This window comes from Chionomys nivalis, chromosome 7, assembly GCF_950005125.1.
Source record: "Chionomys nivalis chromosome 7, mChiNiv1.1, whole genome shotgun sequence".
NCBI classification, from domain to species: domain Eukaryota; kingdom Metazoa; phylum Chordata; class Mammalia; order Rodentia; family Cricetidae; genus Chionomys; species Chionomys nivalis.
In genome coordinates, this window is record NC_080092.1 from 3586612 (window position 1) to 3604859 (window position 18248).

The following is an 18248-nucleotide window of genomic DNA, read 5'->3' on the forward strand; positions in this document are numbered from 1 at the left end:
ATGCTTGAAGCTGGGTGTGGTGATGCAGTCATTTGTAAATTCAGAACTAAAGAGGCACAGAGGCAGGAGGACTGCCAAAAATTTGAAGCCTGACAGCTGCATATGAAGATCCTATTTCAAAAACCAGAAAAAGGGGGGCTGGAGAGATGGCTCAGCGGTTAAGAGCATTGCCTGCTCTTCCAAAGGTCCTGAGTTCAATTTCTAGCAACCACATGGTGGCTCACAGCCATCTGTAATGAGGTCTGGTGCCCTCTTCTGGCCTGCAGACAGAATATTGTATACATAATAAGCAAATATCAAAAAAAAAAAAAAAAAAGATAAACAGAAAAAGACCAGGCAAGGTAGTCCATGCCTTTGACCCCAGCACTTGGAAGTGCGAAGAGGGGACCTCTGTGTGTTGAGACTGGTCTGGATGTGGTGAATTCCAGGCAAAGCAGGACTACACAGTGAGCAGATCCAAACAAAGCACCAGAAAAGGGCCAGTGCCGGCTTAGCAGTTAAGAGCATGTGGCTGAGGACCAGGGTTTGATTCCCACTCACACGGCAGCTCAGGACCACAACCAGTTCCAGAAGGTCTGTGCCCTCTTCTGACTTTCGTGGGCACTGCACACATGTAGTGCACAGATATACATGCAGGCAAAAACATCCGTACACAAAAAAATTCTTTTTTTCCCCTAAGACAGGGTTTCTCTGTGTAGCTCCGGCTGTCCTGAAACTCACTCTGTAGAGTAGGCTGGCCTTGAACTCACAGAGATCCTCCTGCCTCTGCCTCCTGAGTGCTGGGACTAAAGGTGTATGCTACCAATACCCAGTTGGGACTCTGCTTCTTATGTACTGATGAGCGGCTAGTCTGCATCTAGTTACGGGTATAAACTGATCTTCAGGTTGCCAGCATGTGGGCAGTTGATGTCGTTTTGAGACAGGGTCTTACTCTGTTGTCCTGACTAGAACTCTCTACATAGACTAAGCTGACCTGAACCTCATAGATATCATATATTATAGTATTGCCACAGAACAATGCAAGGTACCAGAAGGCAGAAGACAGAATAAGGGCTGGATGTGATGGTACGTGCTTTTGGTACTGACACTTGGGAAGCAGGAATATAAAATGGTTTCTCAGCAAATGCACCTGTCTGGTGCAGCACCCAGGGAAGAAACAGAAAACTTTTTACCACTATTATAGAAGTCAAAGGAAGCAGAAACTCTTAGATAACATAGTATTTTCTTTTTTTTTTTTTTTTTTTTTTTTTTTTTTTTTTTTTTTGGTTTTTCGAGACAGGGTTTCTCTGTGGTTGTGGAGCCTGTCCTGGAACTAGCTCTTGTAGACCAGGCTGGTCTCGAACTCACAGAGATCCGCCTGCCTCTGCCTCCCGAGTGCTGGGATTAAAGGCATGCGCCACCACCGCCCGGCTAACATAGTATTTTCTAAGGCAAGAAAAGGTCCATCCATGCTCAGCATCCCTCCCCCCTTCCTTTTACAGTAGGTATAATGATGGGCTTCCAAACAGATCTGCTCTCTATCCCCAGGAACCTGTGACTATTGCTACCCTCTGGAAAATCCCTGGGACTCTCCAAGTGTGATTGAGGACATCTTTGGATCATCTACCTGGTTCGAATGCAATCACCAGAGCTCCCATGAGGGGAATCAGAAAGCAGAGGAGTCAAAGAGGTGTGGTGATACAGTTCTCTGTCAAAGAGATGCAGAAGGGGAGTGGGAGGAAGAGCATGGCCCAGGAATGCAAGCGGCCTCTCTGAAAGGGGGTGAGGGCTCTTTACTAACGTTTCCATAGAAACGAAGTCTTGTCAGCATCCTGACTGAATTCAACCCAGGGAAACACCCACTGCACACTCTGGTCCTCTAGATCTCTAAGACACATGTATGTTGTTTTAAGCCAACTAAAATGTAGTCCTTTGTTACAGTAACAACAGGAAACTCATACAATCTCATCAGTTTCTCTTGCACATCAAGTACTGCCAGCTTCCTGGGCTTTACCAGCACTCTGGGTCCAGTCAGGTTGCATCTCAGGGTTTTCTAATGTAAGTTCTCCCCCCCCCCCGTGGGTCTATACCTTGGCATCTCCAGCTTCACAGACAAAAAGTCCTGAAACTCCCCATATTCCTCCTCACCCCCTGCTGCTATTACACGACTATGCTACCGCACGCACCCGGTTTCTTTGGTGCTGGGGATCAAACCAAGGCTTTGTGCATGCACCCTGCCAACTGAGCTCCATCCTCAGCTCCTTTCACTTTTCTGCTTGTCTCTTCTGCATACCATTATCTGCACAGGAGCATAATGAAACCAAAACTATAAAATAGACTCTTGAATTTCCATCTCAGAGAAGGAACTTCACTGGCTTTGAGCTTTCTACACACATACACACTCCTTCCCTGGACCTCGGCTATGCGAGTCCAGCTTCAGGATCTTTGCTTCCCCATGCCTGGGAACACTCTCCCTCCTGTTTTGAATGGGTGTCACTTCTTAGAATCCTTCCTAAATTCTTTCCCTTTAAAACAGCGCTCTCACACACCCTGCCCTAGTTTTTCCAGTCTTTGCAGGCTTGTGGGTCCCCACTCCCATTCTGCATCCCCTGTCGTAGGTACTGCTGTGCCTTGACATAATGCAGGCCCCTATGGACATCTGGCCATTGAAACACAGGTGAATACAGTGACATCTAAGATGAGATCTGAAGGCCAGGGAGAATGAAACTGACTATATAGTGTTGTCTCTGAGATCCAGTGCATCTTGTTTTCAAGATGATTACAAGTAGTGACTGCGTGCAGAGTAGAACTCAACTAATGAGAAGAGGCTTTTGGAAGAGTGACACCCGAGCGCCTGGATAAGTTTACATCACCTCCCAGGGTCCCTGTGTCTGCCATTCATTTGCAAGGACACGGCCATATGTTTGTTTTCAAGGTGATGCCAACAGTGACGGGGAGAAGAGTGACGCATAGGATAAGTTATTGCAGGGAACAGATTGCGAGGAGAGTGACACCCTGGTGCCCAGAAAAATTTAGGACGTCTCCTAGTCCCACTCTGGTCTCCAAACTGCGAGGGAGAAGCCGAGGACACTGGGCTCCCCTTCCGCATAGCGGCCCGGGCATCCGCCCATCGCCACCGCTTCCGCAGCCCCAAGGTCCCGACGTGGCGCCTCCAGCCCGGGTCTGACGCTGGCGGTCCAGCCAATGGTGGCGTTTGCGGGGCGGTGCGCGAGACCTCCCGCCGCCAGAGGGCGCCGCCCTGAGCGTCGCGGGCTGGCAGCCTCCTCGGGTCGCCCAGGGAAGCTGCCAGGCTGTGCGAGCGAGAGCGGGTGAGCGTACGTCCGGCTATCGCCTCCGAGTCCCGCAGAGTTCGCGTCCCGGGTGCTGCCCCGCAGGTGAGGGAAGGAGACGCGCGGGGACCGCGGGGAGGATCGCGCTTTCCTGGTCGCGCGCGCGCCGCCGCCTCGTGCTCACGCGCGGCCGTTAACGGACTCCAGGCGGGGGAGGGGCGCGGGCCCCGGAAGCTGGCTGCTCGGGGATTCTCCGGGGTCGCTAGCGGGGGGCGCGGTGCGGCCCCTGCCTCCCGGATAGCTTGGCCGACGTCCGCGCAGTCGCTTTTGGTGGTTTCACATTTCGTTATTTCCGCGTGCTAGGTGGTCGCGGGGGATCCGGGTTAATAAGTGTCTCGCTTTGGGGGCGCGCACGATGCCTGCCGAGTGCTCGCTTGCCGGTGTCGGGTTCCTCCCAGCGGGTTTTGCGCCCGTCGCACCCGCATATGGGTGGCGACCGGTCTCCGGGGTTCAGCGGAGGTGCTGGGACTTACTACAAGGGGGTTCTTGGTTTTTATTTCCCCACCCTTAAAGAATGGAGACCTGTCAGTTCCCATTAGAGGGAATTTCCGGTTAAGGGGTGGTCAGCGCAGGGGTGTGGTCAGGCTGGAAGGTCCTGGCTGGGCCCAAGGGGTGGAGCATTTGTTCTGATTGGGTGAATTTATTCCGGGGTTGCGCGTTTTCGGGTCCCTAGATGTTAAGGGATCAAAGAGGATAAAGGTATTTAACACGAAGGGAGTTTGGTGAAACTAAACCTGTGCTGTCCACTAAGGTGTTACTGGTGACGTGGGGCCTTCCAGCACTTGAATGTGGTAAGACTTAATTGAGTTATACTTCTGCCCCCCGTTTCCCCCGAGAGTGCCCTGGAACTCACTCTGTAGACCAGGCTGGCCTCGGGCTCAGAGATCACCTGCTTCTGCCTCCCGAGTGCTGGGACTAAGGGCGTGAACCACCACCGCCTAGCTCTGGTTTCAATTTTAAAGTGTGATTTGGGAGAAATAACGAAAAAGATCCCCTTGGTAAACTCCTATACTTAAATCAACGTGTGTTAGTAGTGTGTTACTTAGTTAATTGAGGTAATACCTGTTGTTGCCGTGTTAGAATGAAGCACTCTGGCCGGTTTCTTTTTACTTTTTCAGTATAGCCATTTGGTAATTTAAAATGGCTTATACGGCTGGCATCGTATTTCGATTGGACAGTGCTCAACGGAGCTTCGGAATGGGGGAGGGGCTGGCAGCCCCTGCCATCTGCTCTTCCTGATTCTCTGGAAGTGGCTGGCTGCCTTTCCTGGAGGTCCTCAAGGAATCGAAAGGTTCTTTTCACCCTCCTAAGGTTGGGGTGGTGTTCTTCATCTGTGGATTAAATCCAGTGCTTAGACAGTTTTCTCTGTCGAAAAATTTCTCTTTCTGCTCTGTTGGACCAACAGGGTAAGCTTTAGCTGGTAGTCAGATTGAGTTATTGAAGTTGAATATTGTCAATATTTGGAGAGGGGTGTTGTGCAAAGAGCCAGTTGATTTAGTGTCCTCCAGAATAGGAATGAATAGGTAGTTAAGAAAGAGAGAGAAATAAAAACACACCTCTGCTCTATTACCACAAGTGCTTTAGAACGAGTTTTCTAGACAGAACACCATGTGAGGAAGCTTTGTCTTCTAGATAGTACCTGGGTGTGTTTTGTCCCAGCAAACCCACATTCTTCTCCATAATCTTCAAATGTGGGCTGTCAGCTGGGTGATGTAGACTCAGCCACTTGTCATAGCGAAGTAGGAGGAGGTCTTGGATCCCAGGAATCCCAGAGAAGCCTGGGCAGCAGAGTGAGGTCTCATCTCAAACAGTAAACAACAGAACCATACAAACTTTCAAGGTATTTACAAACTTCCAAAGTGTTTACAAAGAAAAAGTTGTGCATTTTCTTTCTCCCTCTGTCTCTTTCCCTCTTCCCCTTTCCCTCTCCCTTCCTTCCTCCATCCTTCCACACACGCACACACACACATGCACGCACACACACACACACACCATCCACCAGGTAAGCTGGGTATCAAACTGGGCTCATTAGGCTTTGCCGATAGCAGCAACTTCACGTGCTGAGCTGCCTCACTACTCTCTCAAGGCTTCCTAAGAGATTTCACTGATAAAAATTCAAAAAAAGAAAATGAGGTACTCTCAACCTTGCCAGGTTTTGTCCCAACAAGAAATTTATAAATTTGCTTTTTAGTTCTACAAGTTTAATGTGTTGTCAAGTTAATTTTGTAACATATTGAACCTTTTGGGCTGTGGAATGGTAAGAGGCAAAAGTTCTATTTCCCCGAGTAAGAGAGGACAACTCGGCATTTTGGAGCGAGGGTTGCTGGGACATGTCTGGTGAGAAGGCAAGAAATACCAGTCCTTGAGTAGAGGGCTTCCTTGGGAATCTGTGGTGCCTCATGACTGTGGTGGCTGAGGCAGATTATCTCAACGAAATATTTTCTGTTGAATAATCCCAGGATTGTACATTAGATATAGGGTTCCAGCTTGACTGGAGGCTACTTCCCAAGTTTACAGAATCTGAAATCTCTTGGCAGTTTCAAAGTGAACAGTTCCCATGGGGGAAGGGAGGACTTAGCTCAAATAAGGAGTTACCTTCCTGGTACTGTTTGGCATAGCCTCCTCTGGTTTTCAGGAAGGAGAAGCTGTTTCAGGAAGGGAGAAGCTGTTTAGCAGGGTTTCTCTACTTGAATTGCAGCAGGAAGGGTGTGGCATTTTGCCCTCTTGCCCAGGGCTGGATAAGTGAAGGGTCAGCAGTGTACACTGTTTCAGGAAAGACTCTCAGGAGCATTACTTGAACCGTTTGGTAGTTTTCTGTTGTTTTTCTCTCATGACAGGATTCCTCTGTATATCTCTGACTGTCCTGAAACTTGCTCTGTAGACCAGGCTAGCCTTGAACTCACAGAGATCCGCCTGCCTCTGCCTCCAGAATGAGTGCTGGGATTAAAGAAATGTGCCACCACCATCAGCAGATACTTTTAAAGCAAAAATAACAGTAATGGTGGACTACTTTTTCTTGCACCCCTTAAAAATATCTTTTATTTATATTTTGACAATTTCATATACTATTGTCTTATATCTTGATGATATCCAAGCTTTGCCAGTCCCATAATGGTTTGAACCAGGGCCAGATGGTAGTCCATCTCTTGGTATGTCTTGGAAAGAATGTTGTTTCACATGAATTTTTAAAAAGTTTTATTTATTTTATGTATATGGTGTTCTATCTGCATGTATACCTGCATTCCAGAAGAGGACATATTATCCCATTATAAATGACTATGAGCCACCATGTGGTTGCTGGAAATTGAACTCAGGATCTCTGGAAAAGCTGCCAATGCTCTTAACTGCTGAGCCATCTCTCCAGCTTCCCTTACATGAAGTATTTGTGTCTAATGTTCTGGCCAAGCATAGTCCACGGAGGTTTTCTTGTGAATGGCCCCTCAGCTTGAGTGAAGATGCTTTAAATGATTCCCATGAGCCTCTCTATGTGTACATATGTGTGCATGAGCATGTTTATTCCATGAAGTGTCCATCTGTGTCTAAGCCAGGACTACCAGAGGCAGGTGCTGGTCCTCCTCCAGGAGCCTGGGGCACTTGGTGCAGAATAGTGAACTTCATAGGCATCAGGCTGGCTTCGGAATCTAGCTCTGTGGTCTGGGGCCAGTTCTATGTTCAGGGCCACATCTTTGTACCCCCTAGCACCTGTCTCTTAGTTCACTGAGAGCAGATGACATACTACAAGTAAGCTCTTGGCACAGCTGTGGCACCAGAGGTTGTCTGCTGCTGGTTCTGTCTCAGTGTGCTATAGTAACACCTCACTTCTCTTGGGCAGCTGATGGGAGCTGGTTTCTCTCCATGCTGTGAAAGGTGAAAGGTAATGAATTTCACTATACTGGCTTTGTACTAGACTGAATGCCTGTCACCTAACAGACGCTGATTGAACAGGGAGTCAGAATGGGAATTCAGGATGCTTTCTCCCTCCTGGGTAACATCTCTTGAGATAACAATTTTTTTAAAAAAATATTTATTTATTTATTATGTATACAATATTCTGTCTGTGTGTATGCCTGCAGGCCAGAAGAGGGCACCAGACTCCATTACAGATGGTTGTGAGCCACCATGTGGTTGCTGGGAATTGAACTCAGGACCTTTGGAAGAGCAGGCAATGCTCTTAACCTCTGAGCCATCTCTCCAGCCCGAGATAACAAATTTTTAAACAGCTGATCTCTGAAAGAGGATATTTTAGCTTGTTAGAGTTTAGTTAATGAAACTAATTCCTACTTATCTGAGTCTCCTGTTTGGACGCGTACTGCTAAAAGCACTCCCTCAGTTTCTTCTAACCAGGGAGATGTGTTGATGTAAGAAATGCAATGTTGTACTCCTTGGGGTGTCCCTTGTGGTTTCAGGTTCTTTTTGAACATCTGTATTTTTCTCACTCTTGTGCTTTAATCCCTGTCTTGTTGCAGTGAGTGTTTGCAACAGTAATTTCCTGTTTGGATTCTTCTCCCCCACCTTCCACCCCAGACTGGGTTTCTCTTTGTAGCCTGGCTATCCTAGAGCTGCTTCATAGACCAGGCTGGCCTTGAACTCACAGAGATCCACCTGCCTCAGCCTCCCAAATTCTGGGATTAAAGGTGTGCACCACCACCACCCAGCTCCCTCCCTTCTGTTGCTTCATTTGTTTGATTGTTTCTTTAATTGCTTGTTTTGAGACAGGGTCTTCTGTAGCCCAGACTAGCCTGGAACTCACCACCTTTCTGCCTGTCTCCCAGGTGCTGGGATTCAGATATGTGACACCAGGTCCAACTCATTCTGCTTTGTCTTTGGAACAGTTCTGAAGAGTTCTGATACAACTGATCTCTGGAGTTTTCATGAAATATTCTCTTTACACTTGGCTACTTTGTTCATCTTCCATCCAGCTATTTAGTGAACTAGTTCCATATGTTCATAGAGTCAGAACCAAGAGACAACAAAGTCCCTATTTAAGTGACCAGTAGAAGTAGAGGTCAAGACAGGCATTGTGGCAATTTAAGGTGATAACGGAAGGTCCCAAAATGTGTCATTTAAGCCAAGACTCTAGGATGAAAAGGAACCAGCTCTGTGGAGGACTGGAGTATACATTGTGGACAGAGAAAACAGCAAGCACTATGTCTGAGTATAAAGTATGTAAGCCAGTTTGATAACCCACAAAAGCCTATGTGGCCTTGAGGAGGACCAGTGTGCAGGGAATGGGAAGGGAGGCTCTTTTAGGACAGCAAGGAAGTAGGTTTTCTTTTAAATGTCTTGGGAAGGCACTGGTGGACTTTCTCAGAAGTAAAGTACAGTAATGAACTGGGGCTTTGTTTTTTTTTTTTTTTTGTTTTTTTTTTTTTTTTTTTGAGATGTGGCCTTTTTTAAAGCCCAGACTGACTTTGAACTCTTGATGCTCTTGTCTCTGGAATAGCTCGGATTGCAGGAGTGTGTCACACTCCTGCTCCTAAACTGTATTATTCCAAGAGCCTTCCTTTAGTGTCCTGTGGGAGGTAGGTGGGGAAAAGGACAGTGAAGAGCATTGTGCTGCACATGCTCGGAATGCTCTGCCTGTGTTCTGATGGTGTCTTTGGTGGGCTTTGAGAGTTGGTAGTATGTGGAATCATGAAAGAACAGTCTACACTTGAATTTCTGGATTGAGGAACTGGCTAGGTTTGGGAAGAGAATTTACAGTTATAGGGCCAATTAATTAATTTAATTATCTCAGTAGTTAAGAGCACTTGCTGCCCTTGTAGAGGACCTAGATTTGGTTCTCAGCATCCACTTGGTGGCTCACAATTGTCATGTAACTCCAGGTCCAAGGGATCCCATGCTCTCTTCTGACCCCCAAGGGCACCAAACATGCATATAGTATTCATAGATACAGGCAAAACACTTAATGCACATAAAAAAAATTAAAGAAAATTTACAATTAGAGTCATCAATGAAAGTATCAACAACCCTAGCATTTTGTTTATGGAAAAAGATGAGCTGGGTAGTGCTCACCTTTAAGCCAGCCCTGGAGAGGCAGAGGCAAGTGGATCTCTGTGAATTCAAGGCCAGCCTGGTCTACAAGAGCTAGTTCCAGGACAGACACCCAAGCTACACAGAGAAAGCCTGTCTCGAAAAACCAAAAACAAAACCAAGAAAACAAAAAGTGGGGCTGGAGATATGGCTCAGCGGTTAAGAGCACTGCTCTTCCAGGGGTCCCTGGTTCAACTCCCAGCACCCACCCACATGGCAGCTCACACCTGTCTGTAACTCCAGTTCCAGGGGAACCCAACACCCTCACACAGACACACACACAGGCAAAACACCAATAAACATTTAAAAAAAAAAACAAACCAAAAAAATCAAAAAGTGACCATGATGTGTTGGTGTGTGTAGATGTGTGAGCTGCGGGGTTGTGTCCCCAGCACCCGGCCGCCCACATGGCTAGCTTATGCCCCCAAATAATTACACGGAAACTGTATTCTTTTAATCACTGCCTGGCCCATTAGTTCCAGCTTCTTATTGGCTAGCTCTTACATATTGATCTAACCCATTTCTAATATTCTGTGTAGTACCACGAGCTGGCTTACCAGGAAAGATCTTAACCTGCGTCTGTCTGGAGTGGGAGAATCATGGCGACTCACTCACTCGGCTTCTTTCTCCCAGCATCCTGTTCTGTCTACTCTGCCTACCTAATTTTCTGTCCTCTTAAAGGGCTAAGGCAGCTTCTTTATTTAACCAATGAAATTAACTCCTCCAGCCGGGCGGTGGTGGCACACGCCTTTAATCCCAGCACTTGGGAGGCAGAGGCAGGCGGATCTCTGTGAGTTCGAGACCAGCCTGGTCTACAAGAGCTAGTTCCAGGACAGGCTCCAAAAACCACAGAGAAACCCTGTCTCGAAAAACCAAAAAAAAAAAAAAAAAAAAAAAAAAGAAATTAACTCCTCCATCAGGTGTGGACTAAATGGAGGTTTTTGTTTGTTAGTTTTGGTTTGGTTTTGGTTTTTCGAGACACAGGGTTCCTCAGTGTAACAGCCCTAGCTGTCCTGGAACTAGCTCTGTAGACCAGACTGGCCTCGAACTCACAGAGATCTGCTTGCCTCAGCCCCCTGAGTGCTGGAATTAAAGACCACCTCCTCCTGGCTAGATGGAGTTTTTACTAAATGTTTGGGTAGTGTTATTTGGCATATGTATGTCCTTTATTCTACAGAAACCAAAGATGCTGGCACATTCATGAGATGCCCTGTGTGCCAGTGAACTTGCAAGGTTGTTAACAGCAGGGTGTGCACACCAGGACTTGGATACATTGTGGTACAACCTAATTATAGAGCCTTGTGTATGGTATGTGGAGATAAATGTAGAATGCTCTGAGATTTGGTGCTTAGTGGAAAAGCCAAGTGCAGAACATGCAGAACATGCCTTACTTTGAACAACAACAACAACAAAAAAAAACATGCACAATTTTTTTTCTTCCCAAGACAGGGTTTCTCTGTGTAGCTTTTGCTGTCCTGGAACTCGCTCTGTAGACCAGCCTGGCCTCAAACCCACAGAGATCTGCCTGTCTTTGCCTCCTGAGTTATGGATTAAAGATGTGCACCGCCACTGCCTGGCCACAAAATGGTTTTTATTTTCAGAGATAATTATAGACTCACAGGAAATAACAAAGGGAAAACAGAGTCCCATGAACCTTCTACCTTTCTTCTTCTGGTGACAAACATGTTACAGGCAGGAAAAGGCAGTGGGTGTAAGACTATTTCCCATACATACTATACTGTGTTGGTGTACAAAGGAGTTCCACAATAGTCCGGAATGGAATATAACAAATGTTTGTTTATTTAGGGATAACCTCACAGAAAGAGTAGGGATCCAACTGTGTTTGCTGGGAACTGGAACTGAATCCAGCAGCCAGGAATCTTGTGCACAAATTTTATCTGCATTTATAGTATATGAGATCTCGCCCAAAGTGGGCTGGTATCTTAAAGGCTATTGGCTGAAGGAATTCCAACAGTACTTTCTCCTTTTGTCTAATTTTTAAGATTTTATTTATTTATTAAGTATACAGTGTTCTGCCAGAAGAGGGCACCACATCTCTTTACAGATTGTTGTAAACCACCATGTGGTTGTTGGGGATTGAACTTAGGACCTCTGAAAGAACAGCCAGTGCTCTTAACCTCTGAGCCGTCTCTCCAGCCCTAAACAAGAGAGTTCTAAGCCTAATACAAAACTATATACAGTAGAACAAATATCGTGTATTGTCCACGGAAAGAAGGGGCAAAAAATATATAAAAATTAGAATTACAACCAGCATGAACAGCATCAAACAACATATGCCAAATGTTTCAATAGTTATCCTATCCTAAGCACCATGCAATATATTCTGGGTGTTTGTTTAACATATCCATTATAGTTCATTTTGATCTTTCTAAACTGCCTGACCTGTAGGATTGTTAAGTATTCCTGTAATATGCTTTATAATAAGCAAAAAACGATTTCATTTTCTTAGAGACATATGTGGGACCATCATCTGTCTTTATTTGTGCAGGTATACCCACAATGGCCATGATTTCTAGTAAATATGTGATTACTGAATCAGCCTTTTCCCAACTCAAAGAAGTTGCCCATTGAAAACCTGAATAGGTGTCAGTGGTATGGTGTACATATTTTAATTTTCCAAATTCTGTAAAATGGAACTTATCCATCTGCCATATTTTATTCCTTTGAGTACCCTTTGCGTTACTCCCTGCAGTAGTGGTGTTTGGTTATAGAAAGAGCAAGTAAAACTTTTCTTTATAATCTCCTTAGCTTGTTGCCATGTAATAGAAAAGTCCATTTTTAAACCTTTGCTATTGACATGATTTTTTTTTTATGAAACTCTGAAGCCTTCTGCACATTTCCAGTCAATAATTGACCAGTTTCTGCATTACCTTGTGCTAGAGAACCTGACAGACCCATATGGGATCAGATGTGTGTTACGTATATGGGACAAAGCCTATATGCTGATTATATCTTGAACCTGAATAAATAATGAAGTCAATTCTGTGTCATCTGGTATAAATTCAGTGGTTTCAATATATACAAAACAACCGTTTCTTCTTATTACAAATCAGGAAATAGCCTTTAAGATATGGGCCCACTTTGGGCGTGGTCTCATGTACTATAAATGCAGACAAAAAGTATGTGCGCGCCTCTTGGATCCTGGATTCGGTTCCAGTTCCCAGCACATGCAGAGGACTGCAGATCACTACTCTTCTGTAAGTTTATCTCTAAATGAATAAACCTTTGTTATACTCCATTCAGGGCTGTTGTGGAACTCTTTTTTTCTTTTTTCTTTTGGTTTTTCGAGACAGGGTTTCTCTGTGGCTTTGGTGCCTGTCCCGGAACTAGCTCTTGTAGACCAGGCTGGCCTCGAACTCCCAGAGACCTGCCTGCCTCTGCCTCCTGAGTGCTGGGATTAAAGGCGTGCGCCACCACCGCCCGGCTATGGAACTCTTTTGTGCACCAACAAATTGGTGCCCAATGCGGGCTGTGTCTTAAAGGCTACTGGCTGAAGGAGTTCCCACGGAAGTACTGGCTGTCCGTTATGAGTCATTGTGCTTGAGTGTGCACATGTGATGTGAACTCTGCTATCTAGAGGTGCTGGTTCATAACTAGCACCTAAGCTGAGACAAATGAGACAAAGAAGGTTTTTGGTTTTCCTTTGAGACAGAGTTTCATGTAGCCCAGGCTAGTCCTGAACTCACCTGTATAGCTAAGGATGGCCTGAAGCTTCTGATCTTTCTGCTTCCTCCTGGATACTAGGATTATAGGCATGTGCCACCAGGTCTGGTTTAGATACAGGGTTTTCTATAGGGTGTCTTTGGCAGAGACTGGGAAATGCAGATGGGACAGTGTTGCTGGGAAGGAGAAATTCCTTTTACTATCATAGTACCTTGTAAATAACCTAGGACATCTGTGTGACACCCGAGTTGAAGTGTGAGAGGCAGAGAACCATCAGTAGTGAGGGCCTAGCTGGGTGTCCTTTAACATCTGGGCTGGAGGTCCTCCTAGAGAACAGTATGGAGAGATCTGGATAAGGCCAGGTGAAGATGGACCTTCAGGCTGTGAAGAGACATAGCAGTGAGGCAGGGCCAAGCTAGTAAGAGCCATGATGGAAGGTGAGGAAGAAGTGTCGTGGAGTGACAAACCCAGGTCGTGCAGCTTTTGCTCTGTGTGAGAGGAGTGATTGGGTTTTCTTACAAGAAATTTCTTACTTACCTGGCAGGGAGCTACCACGATCAAGAAGGTGTTTTCAGAGGCAATGCTAAGCTGTTGCACTTGGGGTGTGCGGACTTTTTTTTTTTTTAATTTCCCCAAATGCAGGAAACACAACTGCATAATTTGTGCAGTGGGGATTGCATTTGTGTTCTCCCCTATACAGAAAAAAATATTCTCAGCTGGGGCCAGAGGCAGGGGGATCTCTGAGTTCAAGGTCTGTCAGGTCTACAAAGTGAGTTTCAGGACAGCCATGGCTACAGAAAACCAACCAAACAGACAAACAAAAAACCTGAGGCCAGACTTTGACAGGATTGAAGAGCAAAGTGAGCTGGGTTCAGTGGGCAGGCAGTTGTCATAGTGCTGACTAATACTCAGGGACTCTACAGGTAAATACATAATAAAACCACAAACCAAAAGGAAGGAATAAACTAAAACAGTTTTCTTTAAAAGTGGAGGTGGGAGGTGGGGTTATTTTCTAAGTTAAGTTAAATCTGGTGGAGCAGAGTCTGCGTAGTTTGGTGGGGTTGGCAGGAGCTTGACTGGGTAAGCAAGGGCCTAAGAGAACGGCTGTATTGGTAGTCTGTTTTCATTTTTTATTTTTGTTTTTCAAGATAGGGTTTCTCTGTAGCTGTGGAGCCTGTCTTGGAACTCACTCTGTAGACCAGATTGGCCTCAAACTCACAGAGATCTGCCTTCCTCTGCCTCCTGAGTTAAAAGTATGAACCACTATGTCTTTCTTCCTAACACACAGAGTGAGTTCCAGGCCATCTTGGGCTACACAGTGAGATCCTGTTTCAGAGAGAAGGGATGCGTGTGTGTGTGTGTGTGTGTGTGTGTGTGTATAGATGACACAATGCAGGAATGGTTCTTTCCTAGTTTTCTGGGATCAGACTCACAATGTTAGTGGTGGTGGCAAATTTCACTGAGTCATTTTATTGTCCTTCTGACTTTAAATTTGTCAAATAAAGTGAGTTGGTGTTAAGCTAGGAAAGTCAGGTTGCTAAAGATGGACAAATGTAATAAATATTGAAAAATATTTGTAGAATCTAGGTAGTGTATGGTCTTCATTGTAGAAAATGTCTACAATAAACTTGTAATTCTTCATCAAGATTTTGATAAAAACAAAAAATATTGAAATGCTATTACACTGTTGTTTTAGATTATTTTATGTGTATAAGTATTTTTCTGGCATGTATGTCTGTTTACCATGTGAGTGCCTAGTGCCCATGGAAATCAGAAGAGTGTGTTAGATTGCCTAGAACTGGAGTTACAGACATTGTGAGTTGCCATGTAGGCTTCCTTAACAACTGAGCCATCTCTAGTAACCCCTTACACTGTGTTTAAATATAACCTGACATACTGAAATTGTGGGTATTTGGGGATGGGGGATTTATTTCAGTAGTAGAGCCTGCCAAGTGCACGTGAGGGCCTTGGTTCAGTTCTCTAGGATGACAACCAAACAACCTTCTGAGTGGGGCACGTAATTCCTCCAGCGTTTAGGAGGTGGAAGCAGGAAGATCAAGAGTTCAAGGCCACCGGGAGGCAGGGGCAGGCGGATCTCTGTGAGTTCGAGACCAGCCTGGTCTACAAGAGCTAGTTCCAGGACAGGCTCCAAAACCACAGAGAAACCCTGTCTCGAAAAACCAAAAAAAAAAAAAAAAAAAAAAAAAAAAGAGTTCAAGGCCAACCTGAGGCTCTGGCCTCAGTTTTAAAGAGGATTTATTTATTTTTGCTTACGTATTTGTTGTTTTTTGAGACAGGGTTCTTTTGTGTAGTCCTGGCTGTACTGTAACTCGCTCTGTAGACCAGACTCAAACTCACAAAGATCCACCTGCTTCTGCCTCCCAAGGGCAGGTGTGCACCACCATGCCTACTTAATTTCCTACTAATCATATGCTTGTATTTTTAACTCTTTGCCCTGTGCCTTTTTTTTAAAAAAATTATTCTGCAGGCCAGAAGAGGGCACTAGATCTCATTATAGATGGCTGTGAGCCACCATATGGTTGCTGGGAATTGAACTCAGGACCTCTGGGAGAGCAGCCAGTGCTCTTAACCACTGAGCCACCTCCCCAGCCCTGCCCTGTGCCCTTTGTAAGAGGTCAGAGTTCAAAGTGTTCCAGCACTTTTTAGGGAAATAATCTTAAGACTATTAACCTGACCAGTTATCATTACCCAGGAACCCCCCAGCTTCTACCTCCACCCCCGAGAGACACGGTCTCTTTATAGCCCTGGCTGTTCTGAAACTTGTTCTGTAGACTAGGCTATCCGCACAGGGACCCGCCTGCCTCTGTCTTCCAAGTGCTAGGATTAAAGGCGTGCACCACCACTGCCCGGTGCAGCCAGTGTTCCCAACATGAACCATCTTGCCTGCTTCTTGACTAATTTTTTTTTCTTTTGAGTTTTCGAGACAGGGTTTCTCTGTATAGCTTTGGAACCTGTCCTGGAACTTGCTTTGTAGACCAGGCTGGCCACAAACTGCCTCTGCCTCCCGAGTGCTGGGATTAAAGGTGTGTGCCAGCACTGCCCAGCCAGTGCTCTTAACCACTGAGCCATCTTTTCAGCCCTCAGTGTTATGGATTTTTAAAAACTCATTCTGGAAATTTTCAAAGACATAAAAGTAAATTCTTGTACTTACTACCCATAGTTAACTTTCTGCCTTTTCCTGATTCCCCTTCTCATAAGTTGGAGGAGTATTTGATTTTTATTTAAGATTTTAGTTTTTTGAGACAGGGTGTAACCTGGGTGTCCTGGAATTTGTTCTGTGATTAAAGGTGTATGTCACTATCCCTGGGGAATATTTGAAAGCAAGTGGTAGATGCCTTTTCTGAGTGTCACCTTTATAGTATCAAATACAAATGCTTGACAGTGTTGGAAAGATCAAGAAGATGCATGCCAGTCAGCCTTTGGGTATTCAGTCCATATCTCTGAAAATGACATTATAGTGGCAAGCAATCGGGGGACTAGAACATTTTAGTTGCCTGCTTGAGGTGTGGGGTGCCTACTGTCTCCAGTCTGAACACATGAATTATGTGCTAAGATAGATACCTTGTTCATTGTAGTATCAGTTCTCAGCCAGGGTGGGGGAGGTGATTGGAGCCCTTCTGCCCCCCACCCCTCCGGGATGTTTGGCAATATCTGGAGATATCTTTTTTTTTTTTTTTTTGGTTTTTCGAGACAGGGTTTCTCTGTGGCTTTGGAGCCTGTCCTGGAACTAGCTCTGTAGACCAGGCTGGTCTCGAACTCACAGAGATCCGCCTGCCTCTGCCTCCCGAGTGCTGGGATTAAAGGCATGCGCCACCATCGCCCGGCTTGGAGATATCTTTGATGGTCACACCTGGTAGCTAGAGAGGTTGCTGACCTCCAACAGTAGAGGACACTGCACAAAGGAGCAGTGTCATACGCTGAGACTGGGGATCTGGAGTGGGGATCAGGGAATCCAGTTTTTTGTTTTGTTTTGTTTTGTTTGGGTGTTTCAAGACAGAGTTTCTCTGTAGCTTTGGAGCCTGTCCTGGAACTGGCTCTGTAGACCAGGCTGGCCTTGAACTCAAAGAGATCCACTCATCTCTGCTGGGATTAAAGGCACCGCCTGGAAGGGAATCCATGTTTTAAAACTGTATGTGTGGGGGTGTTTTGCCCATATATGCCTGTGTACCACATGCATGTAGTGCCTGAGAAGAGCTTAGAAAAAGGTGTTAGAGTCCTTGGAACTGGAGCCACAGATGACTAGGAACTGTCAGTGTGCATGCTAGGGATTGAAGAGTCCTGGAAGAAGACCCAGTTCTTTTACCCCCTTCTCAGAGGTTCTGTTTAAGTTACTGGGAACTTCTCAGTGAAGGTTGGTCAGAGGGATGGATAGCAGTGACATGAGTCACTGTGGAGATCTGTCCATACTGTTGTAGAGTTAACTCAGAAGCTCAGGCTCTGCTTTCTAGGATATCAGGTTCCCTCTGAGGCGGGCGGAGGTAAAGTTTTCATTTCTGGAGATCTTCCAGAAGTTAAACAAGGCTGAGATTGTTCTTGTTGCAGCTCATGCATGTGGGGAAGAAACAAAACCTGTGTGAGGAAGGGAGATGCCTTTGAATGGAGACATTTAGGAGGCACATCCAGGATGTCCTTAGCAGCCTGAAAATAGCATGCTGTGGATGTATTGGAGGAACCCCAAAGAAAAGGGACTGACAGCTCCTTAGTGTCCAGGGATTATGGAGATGGGTGTGTTTTGTGGTCTGAATGAGAACTTAGAGTCATGGAATTTTTTTTTTGTTTGTTTTTTTATTTTTGCAAGACAGGGTTTCTCTTGTGTAGCCTTGACTGTCCTAGAACTACTTTGTAGACCAGGCTGGCCTGGAACTCACGGAGATCTGCCTTCCTCTGCTTCCTGACTGCTTAGAGTTCTGGATGTTTAGTGGGGAATGCAGAATTGCTGGCAGGTACAGTAATTTTGTGCCTTGTTTCTTTGCAGATTGCTCAATTAGCAAGTGGATGTGCGGGTAACATGTCCAGTGTGTCTGAAGAGAGAAGAAAAAGACAGCACAATATTAAGGAAGGTCTACAGTTCATCCAGTAAGAACTTGATACTTCATGGCCCACTGCTGTGTTTATCCGATGACCACCCCTGTACTATGTATGAAGTCCACACATGTGAAAAATCAGAGATCTCTTGGGTTT

The 18248-nt window shown here is 45.6% G+C and overlaps 1 protein-coding gene and 1 non-coding gene across 2 annotated transcripts in view; both read left to right on the top strand.

Annotated features, from left to right (window-relative positions):
* Positions 1 to 3260: 3260 nt before the first annotated feature.
* The window catches only part of Zc3h7a (zinc finger CCCH-type containing 7A), a 43671-nt gene continuing 28683 nt past the window's right edge, over positions 3261 to 18248 (top strand). The window contains exons 1-2 of the mRNA XM_057774590.1: positions 3261 to 3374; positions 18043 to 18143. Coding sequence (XP_057630573.1) covers positions 18076 to 18143 — 68 coding nt within the window. The 5' untranslated portion in view covers positions 3261 to 3374; positions 18043 to 18075. The remainder of the gene's footprint in view (positions 3375 to 18042; positions 18144 to 18248) is intronic.
* On the top strand, positions 13576 to 13741 carry LOC130878903 (U1 spliceosomal RNA). Its single transcript, XR_009057516.1, has one exon. It is a non-coding gene; the product is annotated as a U1 spliceosomal RNA (small nuclear RNA).